Below are 18,477 nucleotides of genomic sequence, written 5' to 3'. Positions count from 1 at the left end.
AGTCCATCCTTTCTAAGTAGTTAGTTAATGATATTCCACATGCAGGGAAGCTGACCCTTTGTGATCCCAATGACAGAAAAACTATGAGCCCTAGCTTTCACAGCACGCATAAAAATAATGAGCATCATGGTAAATTTTAGAAGAGAAAAAGCTATTTTTGTACATTTCAGAGGATTGTCTATGTTCCTGCAAATAAATACCCAAATGGCAAGGGCTGTCTTATTGCATACCTGGAGTATGTTTTTTAGTATACAGCAAAAGGTATCTAAAATGTTTGCTGATCTTAGTTTGAATTTTCTCTTGTGATACATAATTTTTAAAGTGGCTTCCTTCTGGTGTAACACGCTCATTTTAATAACAATACTCATTTCATGTTGTGTTTCATCCCAAATTCTCTTCAAATATTTTAAGAGAAAATGAAAAACATGCACTGCAAAACAGCTATACCCCTCCCTAAAAATACAGCTATCCTTTTAAGATGAATATCAAACATTTAACCCTATATTGTCACACCGCATAAGAATTTTAGAACAAGAAGCAAACCAGACCACATTCACTTTAATGAATTCAAGGAAATACAAATGATGTCAAATTGTTGCCTAAATGGCAAAACCTGGAACACATCAAATCCTTGTAGAAAATACCAGAGGGCTAGGTAAATATATTGACTAAAATTTCTCTTCCACATTACAAACACCTAGCAGCACAACCACAAGAAACAGCTCTGCCTGTAGAACATCATCATTAATTTGTTGGCTTCCATTAGAGATCATACCAGATAAATACCCAACTACTTCTAGAGAGTTAGAAACCAGTAAAATCAAAACACAAGATTTCCATCTTGAATTGTGTCAGAAGGGGCAGACTGCTGTTTTTCTGACTGAGAAGTATGTTAGCAATAAACATTAAACTACTTAACTGGCACTAGCACAATATTATAAATTAACAAAATGTTTGCCAAAATTTATTAATGACTTTCTCCACAACTGCTAGTCCCAGTTCTCCCCCAAAAACCTTGTTATCCACACTAGGCTGAAGAAGCTTGCCAGATTTTTCAAATTTCAGCACTCAATTTAAGGTCAAAGCCAATAACACCAGGGAGATAAAATATTTCAGAGCATTCTGTGCTCTGTAGAATAGTATTTGAATATAATTTTTACACTTGAGTTGTCAGGAAAATCTTGAGATTTTGTCAACACAAGAGGAATAATTTTCTGGAGGTCTTATTTCATCACCTCAGTTCATATTTTCCATGGATGAAGAAATTACTCATAAAATTAATATTCTAGCTAAGGCTATCTATCTCCTTGTATACAAATTACTGAAGAAGAGGAACAGGATCTCCTTTCTATATGAGACATACACATTCCCACATCTCCCTCCCAGTAAATGATCTCCTTCTCATTAGCTGATAGCAAATGCAAAGTTGTAGTGTTCTTTTGCAGAATGGTCAACCATTTTTAATGTTTCTCTTGTACATTTCTAAATAGTAAAACAACACAAACAAGCAAAGTAGAATCTTAAAAAACACTTCAGGCAGTATAAATATACTGTATCATGATAAAAGCAGAATGGCTACATTAATCCCTCAGAGATCTATGGTCCAATGCCAACCTGCAAGATTTATATAGTGTATTCAAACTTAAGATGTAAGAAGCATTTTAAGAGATTTCTTGAGTTGCAAAGATTCTTAATAAATGCCTAAAGTTTCTTTGATTTTTTTTTTTTTATATACAAAGAGTGGCTGGATATAAACAAGCTCAAGGAAATGACTCATAAGGCTCCGTCCCACCCTCACCCTCACCCTCCCCATCCCCATCCCCACCCCACCCCCCCCCCCCAAAAAAAAATATATATAAAACATTGAAAGAGACTGCTTAGTTACCTAACATCTTTTAATTGCACTAAGGAGACAAAATCAAATATTCAGAAGTTACCTAGTCCACACCATGAACAATACTTTGGGATTATATCAAAATGACAGAGTGATTTGGGATTTTCTGCTGAACTTTCTCTTCCATGGGTAAGGACAGTACTGAAAGAATGAAAGTAAGCAGCAGGGGGAAATGATGCTGAATGCTATTCTCAGCACAAGTTCTCAGGCAACCATGAACTTGGTCTTGCTGATTCAGGGAATCAGATTTTGTACAACATCTAGAATCCAACAGAAGAGATGATCCTGCAGCATCACTGAACACCTGAGTCAGGCACATGCCTTCAGGACTGTTTTAGAGATCTCACATAACACGGAGACTCAATAAACCCTGAAGGCTACCATTCAAGTGGAAGCTTGGTGAAATGGTGGGAAGTTGGAAAAGTTAGCCAGCTAAGCTTGCCTGAAGAGGAGGAAGTCTGGGGTATTGGACTACACTTAAAAAAAGAAAAAGCCTACGTGCTACAGCTGGATCATATACCTCAAGGGGCCCAAGAGACTGAGAGAAAATGCATGAGAACTAAAAAAAAAAAAAAAAAAAAAAAAAAAAAAAAGAAAAGAAGCTTATGCAAGGCAGAAGAAGAAAGGGTCATACTTTCTTGGCAAAGGTGTTTAATCTACCTGCAAGATCAAATAAAGAAAGCAACTGGCTAAAATTGGGAGAGATAATGATATATCTCATGAGAGGAAGAAAAATGAATACACAGGAGAAGAAACATGGAGTTCAATAATGATTTACCACCTTAGTGTGATGAAGGAAAAGAAGCTGTGAAATGCATGCAGCCATACATTACTTTGTCTAGGCTTGCATCCTGCTTACATAAAGTGCTTGGCATTTGGAACCTTGGTAATGTCCGTGTGCTTGCTAGATTCAAATGTTGTTCAGCCCCGAAGAAATAAATTTAAATAAAAAGCAGGCACAGAGTTGTGCAACCTGAGAATTTCTGAGCAATTAATTTATGACATGACAAAAGATTGCTGACATATTTTTAGTAACGCATGCATGTTTGTATTTATATATCATGTTTATATAGATGTATTAAGGGACAGGAAGAGAAAAGGCATGTTTCTCTTGGCCAAATTCAGTGTGAATATGAGAAGATCCTTTTATTTGGTATTTTTCCTACAAGCTTTCTTGGTACCATTCCCAGGACTCCATGTTAGGAGCTTATTTCTATTACTCCCATTTACCAGACTCACATGTAATATGCTTGTACAGATTGTCTCTTTTCTGTAATGTACCTGATTGTACATGCTGATCTCTTTTCTGCCAAAAACTCTGTCACTCTAGGAGCTTTTTGTACACTCCTATCCACATTGCTTTGTATTCTTCTTCCTCTCAAAGTCAGTCCCCTGCTTCTTCTATTCCAGGTAACCAACATTACAAAAACCTTGAAATAAGAACAGAACTGAGCTGTGGGAGTTCCTCTACTAGAAGATGTAAACAAGGCATAGTCTGGGTGAAAGCAGACCAAATGACACAATGGGAAAAAGACAAGCTTTCTAAGCACACATCTTCAAGTCATGAAGGTGTTAATAGCTGCTATCAATCAGGTTTTTCCTCTGTAGACAACTACAGAGGTGCGATGTTTATCTGCTAATTAGGTATCAGCACTTCAATATGTTCTACCTTTTCCCTTCCAATTGTAATTGAAATAAAAAGGTTCTGTCTTCCAAAGCATAAGAAATACCTTTAAATCTAGGACACGATCAGGTATCTTATTCAAATTAGTTTGTTATATCCACGGGTCTGAACAGAGAAATGTCATCACATTACACGTACAGGATATGAATGCTTGGCCAGTTATGACCTCTATCAAATACCACGTTCATGCTGGCATGACCTTTACTTCAGCCATTTCTCTTCCACAAGATTTCTAACTACTACTACTGTAATTACTTGTTGCTCTCCTTTGATTATCCTGCCAGCTTCACATAAACCATTTTTCCTGGGATCATGATGCATTTTTTTCACATCCAGTGAGACATTAGCTATGCTGGCACCTAAAGTGTCCTGCAATAGCCTTAGATGGGAATGGAAGATATATCTTGCTAAGAGGTTTATGCTGCTCTTTGATCACTCTGAATAAACCTAGAATGTCCGTAATTTCATGATAAATACAGTTTCTGAGCAATTAAGATTTCACTTTAATTAATTTCATTTCACCTAATTTTGTAATATAAGCACCTGGTACAGCTGCATGATAAGAAGAAAGAGCTAACAATAGCAAAGCAAACAAAAATACCCTCCCACAGTTACCCGCCAGATCTAACATTAGCCACTGTAACAGAAATAACTTCTGTCTGCTTATCCTGCTTGATGCTTCTGGTATCTTTTGCTGGAATATTGTGTTCAGGAATGCTACCAAGAGAAGCGCACAAATCTGCTAGGGAGTAAATAAGCTTTGAGGAGACTGGGTGATATATTAGCTGGTGAATAGACAGAAGTGATTATACTGTGAGCTATCTAAGAGTTATATACAGAGAATGACTTCTCATGGGATTTTCACATTATCTGCTCTCTTTATTACTAGCAAGCTTCTGCAGAACTGCAACTGCCAAGAGAAGCTTTAGCTGCCTTTGTCTCACCAACTCATACACTTTTTAGAAAGGGAACAGGTTTACCCATGAGCCTGCCCACAACAGTTTTTGGGGTCTCCTTAATACTACTGTTAAATTTGGAGGAAGAAAGTACTACCCAATTACTTCAATATTTGCATTGGATCACGGAGAATGAAATAAAAAATCTTCACAAGAAGTCTTTCTCCATTTGTTACAAACAGTTAAGGTTAAATTCCACCATACTTAAATTGATTATTTGTTATCAGATTTCTGCTTCAAATCTTTATTTTGTTAATATAAACTTGTAAGTACAGAACAATGTATTTTTTGTTATGTTGTCATGTAGAAAACTGTACTTTCTATTTATTTATTTAACAAATAAAAAACCACCAACAACAAAACCCAACACAAATGGTCTCTCAAGCACTGTATTTCTTTAAAAGGATAGCTTTTCTTGCCCAGACTCTTTAATGTTATCTGAATGCAGTTGCACATTTTTCCCCACTTACAGTAAGGTGATTCACCAGGAACTGCTTATTATGATTTAATTGCTTATGTAGGTCTTAAATTTGAATTATCACCATTTACTTCCTTGCTGAAAGCATGGAAGTCTTTCAAAGCTGTAGCCACCTAATGACAATCTCACTTTTGCCTTGCTGTCAGAAAACTCTAAGACCTAGAGTGCTCCAGAGGTGCAATTTTATAGCATCTACAGGAAAAACCTGGCATACACCTCCAAACTGAGGCCTTTGGCTGGCATAACCGAAGTGCCAAGGCCTGCTCCTATCTGCTCTTACTCAACAGAAACAAGGGAGTTTTACCATCTGCAGCAATGCCAGGCCTTCATACACAGCTTCCTTTCCACACTGAGAGGAAATCTACTTATCAGGTCATAATGCATTTACAGTAAGAAGTCATGAATTTTATGATCATTCCTAGTTTAATTTAACAGATTCTCAAAAACGTTCAATGAGTGAGCGGCACACGACAGCCAAGTTGTCGGTTCGCCAGAGGAACCAACATTGCAAACTTCTGGCAGCTGGGCCTTTGAACTTTTCACACAAAGAGTTCCTTACAGAAGTAGGGAAGTGAATCAGTCAGGAACGACTGAAAGGCACACAAGTGCTTTGGTTCTTAGACATGCAAGAACAAGGACAACTGCATGGCCACAGCAAAGATTTTAAGAGTGAAGCAACAGAGTATTCAAGCCTACATGTGAAAAAAAAAATCACAGTTCATAATCAGAAGCACAATGGACTGCCTCCAATTTACATTAAAACCTTGATATTCCATTAAATTGCTGCCAAGGTTAAAAAACAGACAAAAAAAGAAAAAAAAAGAAAAAAGAGAGAACTCCTATCTCCTACTGTCATTGTTAATAAGATAGCTCTAGTTATGAAATAACAACAATGGCCAGAATGGGCAATTTGGTAACAAGATTCTTAAAATTTTGCTTCAGGTCTTCCTGAGTATTTCAGATGAATGTATTACAAGCCCTACACAATCACTTTGCTTGAAACAATGATCCAAGCTGCTCTATCAGATTTTGTATTTAAAGAGTTTAAAGATAACAGCCATAATGTCTTAATAGATACAATAGCATAATTTCAAGGCTGTCCTATCAACTTCATCCTGACAGCTTTTCCATTTCCCACAGCTGCCTTGCTCACTTATTCTTCAGCACAGAGAAATAAAAGTATAAATCCAAGTAATGAAAACAGTCAGGCTGCTCATAAAATGTCATATTAGTCTGAGACTGCACATCACTCTCCAAATAGTATCCTGTCACTCACATGCTTATTCTTTAAGTGACAGAGGCACTGGCCTGAAACATGATTGGAAAAAAAAAAATCCACTCCAAAACAAACAAACAAACAGCCATCAGCAGTAAAATTTGTGATTTTCCCCTTAATCCTGTACCACTCAAGACATTACATGTTGCATAAAAATTACTTTTAAAACCATATGCAAAATGGAAGGGAGAAAAGGTGAGAAGACATCACTGTGCTTACTGTGTCACTCACAAATTAGTAACTGAGACATGAGGATATGGAGATGGAGCATTTTTATAGGACTATGGAGGATGGGGAACAGCGGAACATGACACCTCTAACAAATGTAACTGCATTCCTTCAATACACATTTTTGATGTCAATTGCAGAGTTTTAAAGGTTTTTTTTTTTTTTTTTTTTTAATCTTCAAGAAAGCAGAGTTAACACATATGGAACTGCTGTGACTGATTGGTAAGCTTGTGATTAACATCCCAATTTAGTATCTATGGTATTCCTGAAAATACACCTTCCTTGTACATATTCAAAACCTGCAACTTGACTTCGAAATTTGGCCTGTAAAAACATATTTGAAAAGATTAACCTATATTTCTCAAAATGACATAAATCTGGTGGCACAGAAATGTACTCTGAAATCTTTAAAGATTTATGAACTGCCTACACTATCTGGCCAGGATAACCCACGTCATTTTTTTCATTACAAAAGCACACTTTTAAGTAGGTTTTTCTTGCTGGTTTACTTTATGAGTTAAACATGTTAATAAAAGTAAATGCACCTCAAAATGAGGGCTAGTTTTCAAGCCAACTTCACACAAATGAAATTCAGTTTTGCAATTCGCACACCTGAAAGGAAAATAAATAAATGAATACATTGAAAGACTAAAGAGAATCCAAACCATTATCTGAGAACACTGGGGAAGCTTCAGAGAAAGCTGAAAGATAGGCCCTTATTTTATCTGGCTTGTAAATCTGCAAATATATTCCTTTGGTCACTGTTCTCCCTGACATTCTGATGCTTATAGGGTACATACACAGATCTATCACAGGAAAAATTACTATTTTCCTTCTTAACATCAAATATTTCTTATTGTGATTTATGTAACACGTACCAGAAGATACACAATATACTCTCAATACGACAACAAAATAAATACCTCTAGATTTTCTTCTTTTGCAAAGTTGATTTCTCACCATTAACACTGCATTAATTAATGTATTTTATATTTATTAAATGCAAATGAATGCTGTTGAGTCACCAGACTCTTGCAATGCAATAGCCATGCTGGCCATTCTGAAAATTCATCAACAAATACTCTAGAGTCTACCTCAGTGCTCTGACATTACACCATTTCACTACAGGACAGTAAGAAATGGTCCATAAAAGCATGCTTATAAGCAGAAGAAATGAAACGTAATTGCTATTATAGAGTTAAAAATAAATAAATAAATAAATAAAGTAAAAAACACTTTATGGAAACATATTAATTGTGATTTTAATAGAAACAAGAAAATCAAGGCAGAGAAGCTGCACTCTTAGAACCAACTGTTTTTTCAGACAGAGCTAGGGAGCTCAACTACTGAGTTGAGAAAAATATCAAGCTGAAAAAAGCATCTATACAATTGCTTAGAACCTTAAAAAAAAACACACCTTATCAGTTCTGCTCCAAAGAATAGTGCAGTTTGTCTTTGAAGCAAGAGTAAAACATATACAAATGCATATCATGAGTCTAATAGGTACCTCTGATAATGTTAAAAATTATATGTATTTTAAGATACCTACTGTTAAAGAGTCCTTTGACCAGCAATGTTAAAACAAACAAACAAAACAATTAAAATTCACTGTAACACATAACTTCTTGGGATTTTTGTTTCCTCTCTTATCTTTTTTAAGGTCTATGGACCTTATCATTCACTATAAATTCCACTGGGAGATGCTGCAAAATTATTTTTACTTTTGTTTCATTCTCATTTGCTATTTTAACGTCACTAGATTCACTACATCCTCAGATGTCAGTAAAGGTCCAGCAAGGTATCAGGGTAATTGCTGGTATTCCCTAGTTAACCTGCTTGTATACTGTGAACATGCTAATAAGTTGGACAGGACTAAAAGAAAAAAAAGAAAAAAAATCTCATGGAAGTGTGAACCTCTAACTAAACAAAGAAACCCTACTGTCTCCACTACAAGATATTTCAGACATCACAGGAAAAATCTCAGTTCTTCATAAAAACAGTAAGACTCCACTGAAGCACAACACTTCACACTAAATTGTGGAGAAAATAGAAATGTTAAATTCATATAAGCAAATAAAATGAGATGTATAAGCATAAAATAGTGATTATATAATGAAAGCTGAAGTTTATTAACAACATGCTATGAATGAGTAAATTAGGGTAGCAAAATTTTAATATACTTAAATGATCTTTAATACTACCTATCTATTGGGAATCCATATTCCCCATTTCTGACACAGAAACTAAATCAAACTCCCCTGAAGAACTCTTGGCCAGTTAATGCATATGATACTTACAGTACTGGTTATACATATGCATATAACATTTAAACACTGTACATACTTGGCACAGACTGTACTTGTGGTTTTGCTATAGCCCATTCATTTGTACAGGAAAAGAATTTCCTCACTGAAAGCGGTATCTGAATAGTGGGTTTTGCAGTTACCAGTTAGCTGTAACACAATCTACTATATTTTTTTCAGTCCCCACCCAGTGATGTAGAAACTACGGACAGTAGTCAACACTAACCTCTTAGCACATCAGTGTATAATGCGGCTGCGCAATGGCTTTGATCCCTCTTGAATCTAAGCTCTACTAGATGGTACAAATTGCTAAATATCTTGTAAATAGAGTGACAGAGCAAGAATGCACTGCCAGTGCTTTCAGTGCTGAAAGAAAAGAAGATAGCGATAGAAGCGAGCCATTCCCACTGCACTCTCCCTCAAACTACTGTAAATTAACCCAATTAGTTTAAGAATATTTTCCCTCTCAATTCATACACCTCCCTAGATCAAAACAGACAACATTTATTAACTGATGCTTCCAACAGTGACAGAAATTACAGTCATTTTTGTAGTGCAGATGGTGTAAAAATGCAATCTAAAAATATGATTAAGAGCTCAAAAGCTGAGTAACCCAAGTTCATCTTAGAAATGGCTGTTTGGATGCTGCTAAAGAAAATTATTTGGAGCTAATTAGCTTGCTTTTTATCTGTTCCTCAATTAAGAACTTCTTACTCTCCCTTAATCATGAAACAGCCATTAAATTCAACAGACCTGTCTGGATGACCTTATATATGAACAATAAATTAGCTGAACATTTTTTCTTAGAAGTTTGAGAATGGTTTTAATGAAAATAATAGTACTACTAAAGTCCTGGTCTGTGTAGACTTTGGATCATAGCAAACCTATTCCATATATGACATTTTCAAATTCTTTATATAAAATGGCTTTGCTCTCAGAAAATGGGTGTTTTGGAAGATAATGTTCGTTCCCACACCTCTGGAGAGTACATTCATTCTTTTCACCCTTTATAAAAATATAAAAACAGGTTTCAATTCTTAAGTGAGAGAGCACATGGGGGTTAAAATAAATAAATAAATAGCATCTCAGTTATTAATATCAAATCACAAATACTTATTATAACAGGAAAAAATGTGGAAGATGCAGTTAGAACATATTCCCATATACAAAATTAGGACTCATCCCATCAGTGGGATTCTTTGAATCCTGCTGTGTTGGAATGTCAGCTGTCAATTAGCGACATCTACTTTAATTAGCATTTTAAGATTTGCTTAGAATAAAGTTCTGTCTGTCACACAGCAGTAGAAAGGCTAGGTAACTAGACTTTCAGCAACGAAATTAACCTTCATGCACACAGCTTAATAAAGCAATACTTAGCACTGAAAAGAAATAGCTCTCTTAGGAGCATTTGCCTTTGCACTGATCCTGATCATAAAACCAAATTGATTGTGTTGTACGGTAAGATTATTTTTACATTCTCCCCAAAAGAAATAAGGTATACTTCTAAATACAGATGACAAATGAGCTGCCCTTTTATGACACGGGTGAAATGAAAAAGGAATGTGTCAAGAGAAGGTTGGACTAGATGATCTTAGAGGTCTTTTCCAACCTAAATGATTCTATTATTCTATGAAGATTTTCACTTTGTATACTCAGCATCAAGGCTGATTTGAAGTACCTTCCTCCTGCATTGTCAGCCTCAAATTAACAATGAAAAGACAACAACCAAAAGGCACGTTATGCAAACTTACGAACTTTATATATTAAACAAACATCCCTGCTGATGTTGCAAGTGAAAAAAATAGCATTAATCTCAGAAAAAAAAAAATAATGTAGCTGTAAATGCAACTGTGCTAGGCACTATAGCATTACCGCATCTGAAAGAAGGTTCTTTGACTTAATTTACAGCAATCCAGCAATACTGACTATTAAAATAATTCCTGAAAGTAAATGGTAAAAATGAAGTGAAGTCAGGGTTGGAAGCCTGACTGGAAGCTCTCTCTCTTTTTATTTAGAAAAGAAAAAAATTGGTTGTTCCAGTCTCTTGCATTTGACATGTCTAACCAGGATAATGTTCTGCATGTTGACGTGTTCACAAAGAACATGGCTGAACTGAGTTAGATCCTTAGGATGATAACTTCCTGTAGTCCGGGCAAGATCCTGGGATATGAAATGCGGAAATCTGACTCAGCCCTGACAGTTCACATTATCTTGGGTTACCATTGGTTACCGTAATGGATAACCAATGGTAATCTGTGCTATAAATCAATATGCGTAATTTCTAAGAAACATGATTTGAAGGAGGATAATAACCTTCTATATCATCTCACCACTACACCATTAATACCCACTTCTGTTCAAAGTTGAACTATTAGGGGTGTTACAGATGTTATTTTAAACAAATAAAAAACACCCATAAACATTTGAATACCTGGTACTTGTAAATCCCATAATTTCTGTGGAATTTACTTCATTTTTACTGTTAGTAGAAATAAATGACCAAGTTAATAGTGATGAGTGGCTGAGGTCACATTTGCTTCCCTCTTGTGCACTGCAAGAACCGGCTGGATAGAAAAGTAAAGCCTCCTTTTTAGACAGAGAGAAAAAAAGATAGACTATTAATATGGGAAGTTACAGAGCAAGAATGCCAAAAAATTCACTCAGGTCTCTCAAGAGGCAGTGCTGGGGACACAAGTATTGATTGCCATCTCCCGAGTTTCAGTCCAGAGAGGATTTGCTAACTTGAAGCTCTGAAGTTTTATATTTGAAGTTGAATACCTAAAATAAAGTATTTTAAGCAAACTTATGATGAGGCTTTTGCTTAGGATTCTGACTTTTTCTTTCCACTTCCCAAATGTGTCCATCCCACTTCTTTTTTCCTCCTCTTCACTCTAAGAGGATAAGAAGTTTTCAAGGAGAAATAGATGAAAGAGATGGGAATCTTAAGGGAAGGATCTCAGTCTCCAGCAGACAGAATCATGGGACTCTCGTTCACATTGCTCTCCTGCCAGGAGCGCAGGACACATAAAAGTGATCTACATTAGTAGGATGCACAGGAGAAATGAGATAATTTGTGGAAACAAGGAGGAAAGAAGTATATATCTATTTATTACACATATTCAAGGAAAAGTCCCTCCTCCACCCCTTTTTAACATTTTTAATCTGTTCTGCTTAAAAGACTTTTTTGAATACAAACTAAAGTGATGAGTGTTCTACATATTCAACCTATATGTTCACCTTCACAGCTTCAGAAGTTGGCAAGTATGAGAATACACTGAAGATAAAATATATGGTTTCTACTCCAAGAAAAAGAAAAGGTAAAACAAGCCAAGTCTTTTCCATATTTTTTAATATGATTTAAATAACAGTCCTATTTTTTAGCTCTGGACATATCCTCAAACTTACATGGCAGTAGCATTTCCAAACTATGAGGGGGAAGAAGAGTGTTTAAAAACTGCATTCCCTACCACCCACCCCCCTTTTCAGAGTTTCTATCTTCTTTGACCTAAAGCCAACATGATAATTTCACATAAAATAGGAGTGTAGGAGGGTATTACTGGCACTAAAGCATGGGAATAACCTGGGGGAGGAAAAGCATTTTTCTTATTCCTTCCTTATGTGCAACTTCTGAAAATAAATTAGGAAGCTCTGGACAGAAGATATGTCCTTTTTTTTTTTTTTTTTTTTTTAAACAAAAAGGGCAGAAGATAGAAATCAGATGAGAAATAATAAAGTATAGAAGGAGTAAAAAGTTTACAAATGAACACTTTGAAAGTGAATTAAAAGTGGGAATTTTATGCTAAATTTAAATAAATGAGACTAATTTTTTCATTTCCTACCTGTAACACATGAATTACATGGCCCATGGAGATTTACAAAACGTGTGCTTTATATGCACGGTGAAGGGGAGAAAGGTGGATGGCTGTAGTAACCCTATGGGTGTCACAAAAACAAAGCATGAACAGAAGTGGCTAGAGCAAAGACCAGCCCTGCAGGCTGCTGACTCTGCCTGGAAAATACATGTGTCTTTCCAGACCCTCCGGTAACCAACATGTGAGCCTGATGACAAGAGCTCAGTGAGAAGGCAATTCTCCAGCTTCCATTGGCTGATAAAAGATGGTGAGATACAAGAAGTTTTAATTTTGCTTCCTTGCTCTTACGTACTTCCTTCCAATAATGTCCCCAAATGAAACAAGCAGGACAGGATATAGTGATAAAAAAGAACAAGGAAGCATAGAAGCAGACTGCTGACTTGGTCCCCATGTAGCCCTCTCTGAGTCCTGTGCTTCATGACCTGTGTATCTCCCATCACCTCACATTCTGGCTACCTGCACATTATTTCTTCAACAGACACTAACGAGAGGCCACTGCCAGCACAGCAGTCAGGATTTTTCCTTGGCACAATAAAACCCCTCTCCACAGGGGAAGCAGACATTTTTACAGAAGTCTGGAAGGAGGTTGCTAAAGCCAAAGCAAGCTTTTTTAGGTACCTCTTAGGTTTTAGAATACCACCTGTGTACTTATACCGACCCCTTTAATTTCATGTATTTTCCTGGGAGAAAAATTCCCTACACAGAAACATGGGGAGGCTTCCTTGCCCAGATCTTGAGTTTTTCCATGTAAGGGAGCATCTGGCCTAATGTGTGGGTTTTAATTAAATGTAATCATTTGTAGTTCTGAAAAACATATACAAAAGGCCATATTGAATCAACATAACTGCAAGTCAGTGACATCTATATTCCACAATAAAACAGTAAATATTCCACAATAGTATAGTTCTAAGATTAAAAAGAGGGGGAAGTCATTTCAATGAGTTATGATCTGTGGTTCCTGCTGCTATTTAAAAAAAAATAATAAAATATATATCCTTTGATCTTTGCTATGAAGAACAAACAATACTTGTGCTGCAGTGCAAAGAAAGCCTGGATTTCTACTGAGTTAAGGCTGTAATCATTTATTAAAGAAGGAAAAGGTGACTGCACGGAAACCAGTGCCATGAATCATTCCAATAATTTAGAACTATGCCACCCAGCTGCACATATCTCTTAGAACCGTATGCAAAACATTAATGTACTCACAGAGGCGTATTAGCTGAAATAACACTCTAGTCTAGCAAGAGAGACCTCTTGTTGGCTTGAATAAGCTAACACAACTTCATCATATGCAAATCTGAGGCCAGTTTAATTGTACTTGATTGTAGGAGATGCTATGTGTGATGGGACTGAAGGCTGCCTCTATTCAGGAAAAAACAATTACATCTATACACATAATACTAAACGAATGAACAAAATCCAAACATTAATCTGAAAAAATACCAAATCAACACCTTTCATTTTGTTATCGCCTGTTTTCCTGTGATTGTCACCTTTTTCTGAACTATCTGACCCTCTGTCCTACCTCAGTCCTCCACAGTTCATGCACTACTCTCTTCCTCCTCGTCAGACACAAATGCAGCAGTTTACCCTTTTGCTGTTGAAAGAAAAAGAAAGAGAGAAAGAGAGAAACAGAGGAAGAGAGAAAAAGAGAGAGAGAAAGAAAAAGAGAGAACAAGAAAGAAAGAGAGAGAAAGAGAAAGAGAAAGAGAAAAAAATACAACATAATTCTGAAGTTGACTGTGTAAGCAGTACTTTCATACTTCATATGAAAAAAGTGAGGTACAAATCCAAGAATTCTTCTCTTTGTTCCTCTACAATTCAGTTTTGCCTTCTTCAGATATAGCATAGCTCAGGAAATCATAGAGGGTTCAGAAAACTAAAGCAAATGAAGAGACTAGTAATATCCTATCCTTCTGTTGATTTCAATATAGTGGCAGTGGTGTAGTGATATAGCTACAGAAGTCTAAGGAAATAAGAAAAGCAAAATGAGTAGGGTAAACATCTTTTCTTGTTTTTTTTTTTTTTTTTTTTTTTTTTGTTTTTTTTTTTGTAAGATTAGATGGAATATTTTGAAAAAACAGACAAGAGTTCAACAGCCTCAGTTTGGCTGCTTCTCCTAAGAGTAGCAATTTCTCTAATAAATGATGCAACCTCTGCATACAGACAGACTCTGTGGACATGTCTATGTCCAGAACAGTACAAAGCACGTGGTCTGACCAGAATGGGGCTAATTCAACACCAGTTCTACAGGCATGGACTTCACTGGCTTTGATGGATTTCCACACATTCTTGCAATGGGTTTAAAAAGCAAGTTTTTGGTAGCAGGGGGAGCTGCAGGGTTGGCCTTTGTGAGCAGAGCCCAGCAGCTGCCCCTTGTCAGATAAAAGCCAGCTCCAGAAGCTCCAAAGGGACCTTCCACTGGCCAGAGCAGAGCCAGGGAGCAACATTGTCTGGGCCTCTGGGAGAACAGGTTGAAGAAAGGAAAGGGAAAGAACAACGGCTGGGAGAGTGAAGAGTGAGCACCAGCCCTGCAGCCCCCCAGGTCAGTGCAGCAAGAGGGCAGGAGGTGCTCCAGGCAGGCAGCAGCAGTTCCCCTGCGGCCTGTGGAGAGGCCCCTGGTGGAGCAGGCTGTCCCCCTGTAGCCCATGGGTCCCACATGGAGCAGATCTCCACGCTGCAGCCCCCCCATGGGTGGAGGAGCCCCAGGTGGAGCAGGTGGATGTGGCCTGGAGGAGGCTGCGGCCCATGGAGAGCCCCCACAGGAGCAGGCCCCGGGCCGGAGCTGCAGCCCATGCAGAGGAGCCCACGCAGGAGCAGGGGTCTGGGGGGAGCTGCCACCCACCCGTGGGGGACCCGTGCTGGAGCAGTTTGCTCCTGGGGGATGGATGGACCCCGTGGGACGGAGCCGTGTGGGAGCAGTGCTTGAAGAGCTGCTGCCTGTGGGCAGCCCCTGCAGGATCAGCTGGGGAAGGACAGCATCCCATGGGAGGGACCCGATATGGAGCAGGGGCAGAGAGGGACCGTGAGGGAGCAGCAGATGACAAAGCCTCAGGGACTGACCGCTGCCCCTGTTCCCTGTTCCCTTGTGCCACTCAGGGGGGAGGACATAGAATAGGGTGGCTGGGGGGGGAGGTGGTTTTAGTTGTCTTTAATTTCTTACTATAGTCTGCTAGTGATAGGCAATAAATTACATCAATCTCCCTACACTGAGTCAATTTTGCCCATGATGATAATTGGCAGATGATCTCCCTGTCTTCATCTCAACCCTTGAGCCCTTTCCATTGTATCTTCTTCCTCTTTTCCTTTGAGGAGGAGGAGCGAGAGCGGTTGTAGTGGTGTTCAGCTGTGTAGCAGGGTAAAACCACCACAACTCTCCGTCTAAAATTTTCTTCATACAATGTGTGCCTCAAGCCTACTGTGCCCAGGAAATTTTGCGACTACCGCATGTGCCCTTTACGGTAATCTGCAACTCAACAGGGACTTCAGCTGAGGTTTTCAGGCAACTGAGACATAACTCAGAAGGATTGCTTTGACCCACATATTTGACATTTGATACATGGCTTCAGCAAACCTACTCTTCCATGACAGTGCATTTGTGAAAACAATCACAATCATACTGCATTGTGTTCATATGTTCCTGTGTGAGCTTCATGGAAGGCCAGTGAACTACGCTGGCCATTTCTGATGCTTTAGAGGTCTGACTACTCATGCAAATAGGGAACAGTTAAAGTGGGACAAGATAATGCAGATGAGATGAAATTTTCATATGGAAGACAAAAAATACCAAGTAATGTCTTTAAAGATTTTCTCATTGAAGAGTTTTTCAGTTTTAATAAGGTTTAATTCTAATGGAATATTTCTCTCCCTAACACACCAAAATAAAATCAATAATTTACTGTGGAGCCTCAAAAAAAGTTCACCTTGCAAATATAAAAATAAAATAAATTTACCTTGTGCACTGGAGTTAGCTGGAAGTGAATTTTACTTCAGAAGATGAAATACACTCACAGCAAGAAGTTCCCTAAAACTACGTAAATGTAGCATGCCAGCCAGTGTTAACTGCTTTACATTCTTTTGCAGAAGTTTGGTGCATATCAATATGGGAGGATATAATTTGGATGAACTGGAATATGCTTGTGTGAGTATATGAACTGAAAAAGAGGTAGTGAGGCAACAAATTAAATTGGTATGTAATCTTTTTTTTTTTTTTGATTTAGGGTCATGCAGAAGCAGCCAACAAATTACACATTCTGTTTACTTCAGATGAAGTAACAACGAAAGCTTTACAGTTGCTACTTTCTTCACAAATTTTTGAGTGTTATGTGGCAAACAATATTTATGTCTTTCCTCCAAATGAAGCAGACATTGTGTCTGGTAGGACTGCTTTGTCTTTAAGCATTTTTTTCTTCACTTGTTGGTTTTCTCATATAAGTAAGTTTCTTGAGCTGTCTCTGAAGGCACATTCACCTCAGTATTCATAAAGAATGTTTATGTAAGTCACATCACTTACTTATGAGGGCATTAAACCTCCTATCTTTCCTCATTCACACTTTTTGAGGAGAGGGGCCAGATATCAAAAATAATAATGAAGCTGTAGAACCACTTATTAAAATCACAGCTTTTGTCCATTCATTTTTGTCTGATTGGTTGTTTAAAACTTACTGCATTTGCAACACTCCCTCTTTCATCACTAGCACTTTTTCTGCCTGGAAAATGTCACAGAGTAGAGACAGCATTTAACATATATGCACAAGCTGTGCTGTACTTTGCAGAATGCTTAATCAGGCCTTTTTATGGAGATCAAGAAAGAACCCTGCACCATCTCTCCCTCTCCATCACCCCCATGCCTGCTCTGCAGGAAAACCCATCTCTTGCTCTGCACTGAGTGCAAACCATAATTGAGGATGTACTTTCTGTCCTCTGAAAGCCTGCTTCCCCAGCAATACCTGGATGAAATTCTTAGAAAAATATTTCAAAATTTTCGGAAATAATAAAGGTCTTGTTCCACTTAAGAAAAATACTTAATGGTAGTAAACAGACACTTTCAAGGTGAAAATATATATGTACAAAATTATCAGCAACAATTCTAAGCAACTAGAAAAGGTAACGAAGATAAAAATCTTGTATAAATGCTCTGAATCATGTAAATCTTCTATATTTAGGCATTAAAAAGCTTTATTTACTCACTATAAAGGGTACCTAATCTAATGCTTGTGTTCACAATTCTTAGTTACAGCTTGCTGTCAATTTGGTATATAAAACCAAGCACCACATAATTGGGATTCACGGCTTCACACACTGTACTTTCATTATGCATGCCCACTGCAAACAGTTTCAGTGTGGATATCACTTTCTTAAAATAAAGTGTTTAAAAAGGAAGACTTTCATGTGAGGTCACCTTCTCTCAAGATACAATGTGATCTTTAATTAATGTAGGAGATCCTGCAGCTCTGACATAAAGACTAGGAATGCATAGATTTCATAAAACTGCTAAAATTAAAAATGAAGCAGGTGCTTCAAGGTTCTGCAGAGACACGTGCTTTTGGGTTACATCTTTTAAGTGCCTATTTATTAGGCTCTTCATAAGACAAAACACTGAACAGAGCCAGCTGGCTTTCAGGTACTTCTGCTGCTGTCCAATGTATTAAAATGTGAAAGTGGTGCATAATAATTCAGGGGTTGAGATCACGAGTACAGCTGAACACTAACAAAACTGAAGATGAGGAGAATGTTTGAAAGTGAAAAAAGGAGCGCTAAGACAGCCAGAAAAGAACTACTTCACT

At 37.5% G+C, this 18,477-nt stretch overlaps 1 protein-coding gene across 7 annotated transcripts in view; it reads right to left on the bottom strand.

Annotated features, from left to right (window-relative positions):
• Positions 1–18,477, bottom strand: part of CDKAL1 (CDKAL1 threonylcarbamoyladenosine tRNA methylthiotransferase) — a 494,283-nt gene that overhangs the window by 127,830 nt on the left and 347,976 nt on the right. For 4 of the 7 annotated variants that reach the window (XM_072033334.1, XM_072033336.1, XM_072033335.1 and 1 more), the window contains one exon: positions 14,217–14,288. The exons of the other annotated variants lie outside the window; for them this stretch is intronic. In XM_072033334.1, coding sequence (XP_071889435.1) covers positions 14,217–14,288 — 72 coding nt within the window. The remainder of the gene's footprint in view (positions 1–14,216; positions 14,289–18,477) is intronic. 7 annotated transcript variants of the gene reach the window in all.

The sequence above is a fragment of the Anas platyrhynchos genome, chromosome 2 (assembly GCF_047663525.1).
Source record: "Anas platyrhynchos isolate ZD024472 breed Pekin duck chromosome 2, IASCAAS_PekinDuck_T2T, whole genome shotgun sequence".
Classification (NCBI taxonomy): Eukaryota; Metazoa; Chordata; class Aves; order Anseriformes; family Anatidae; genus Anas; species Anas platyrhynchos.
This window is presented reverse-complemented; position numbering and strand designations above follow the sequence as displayed.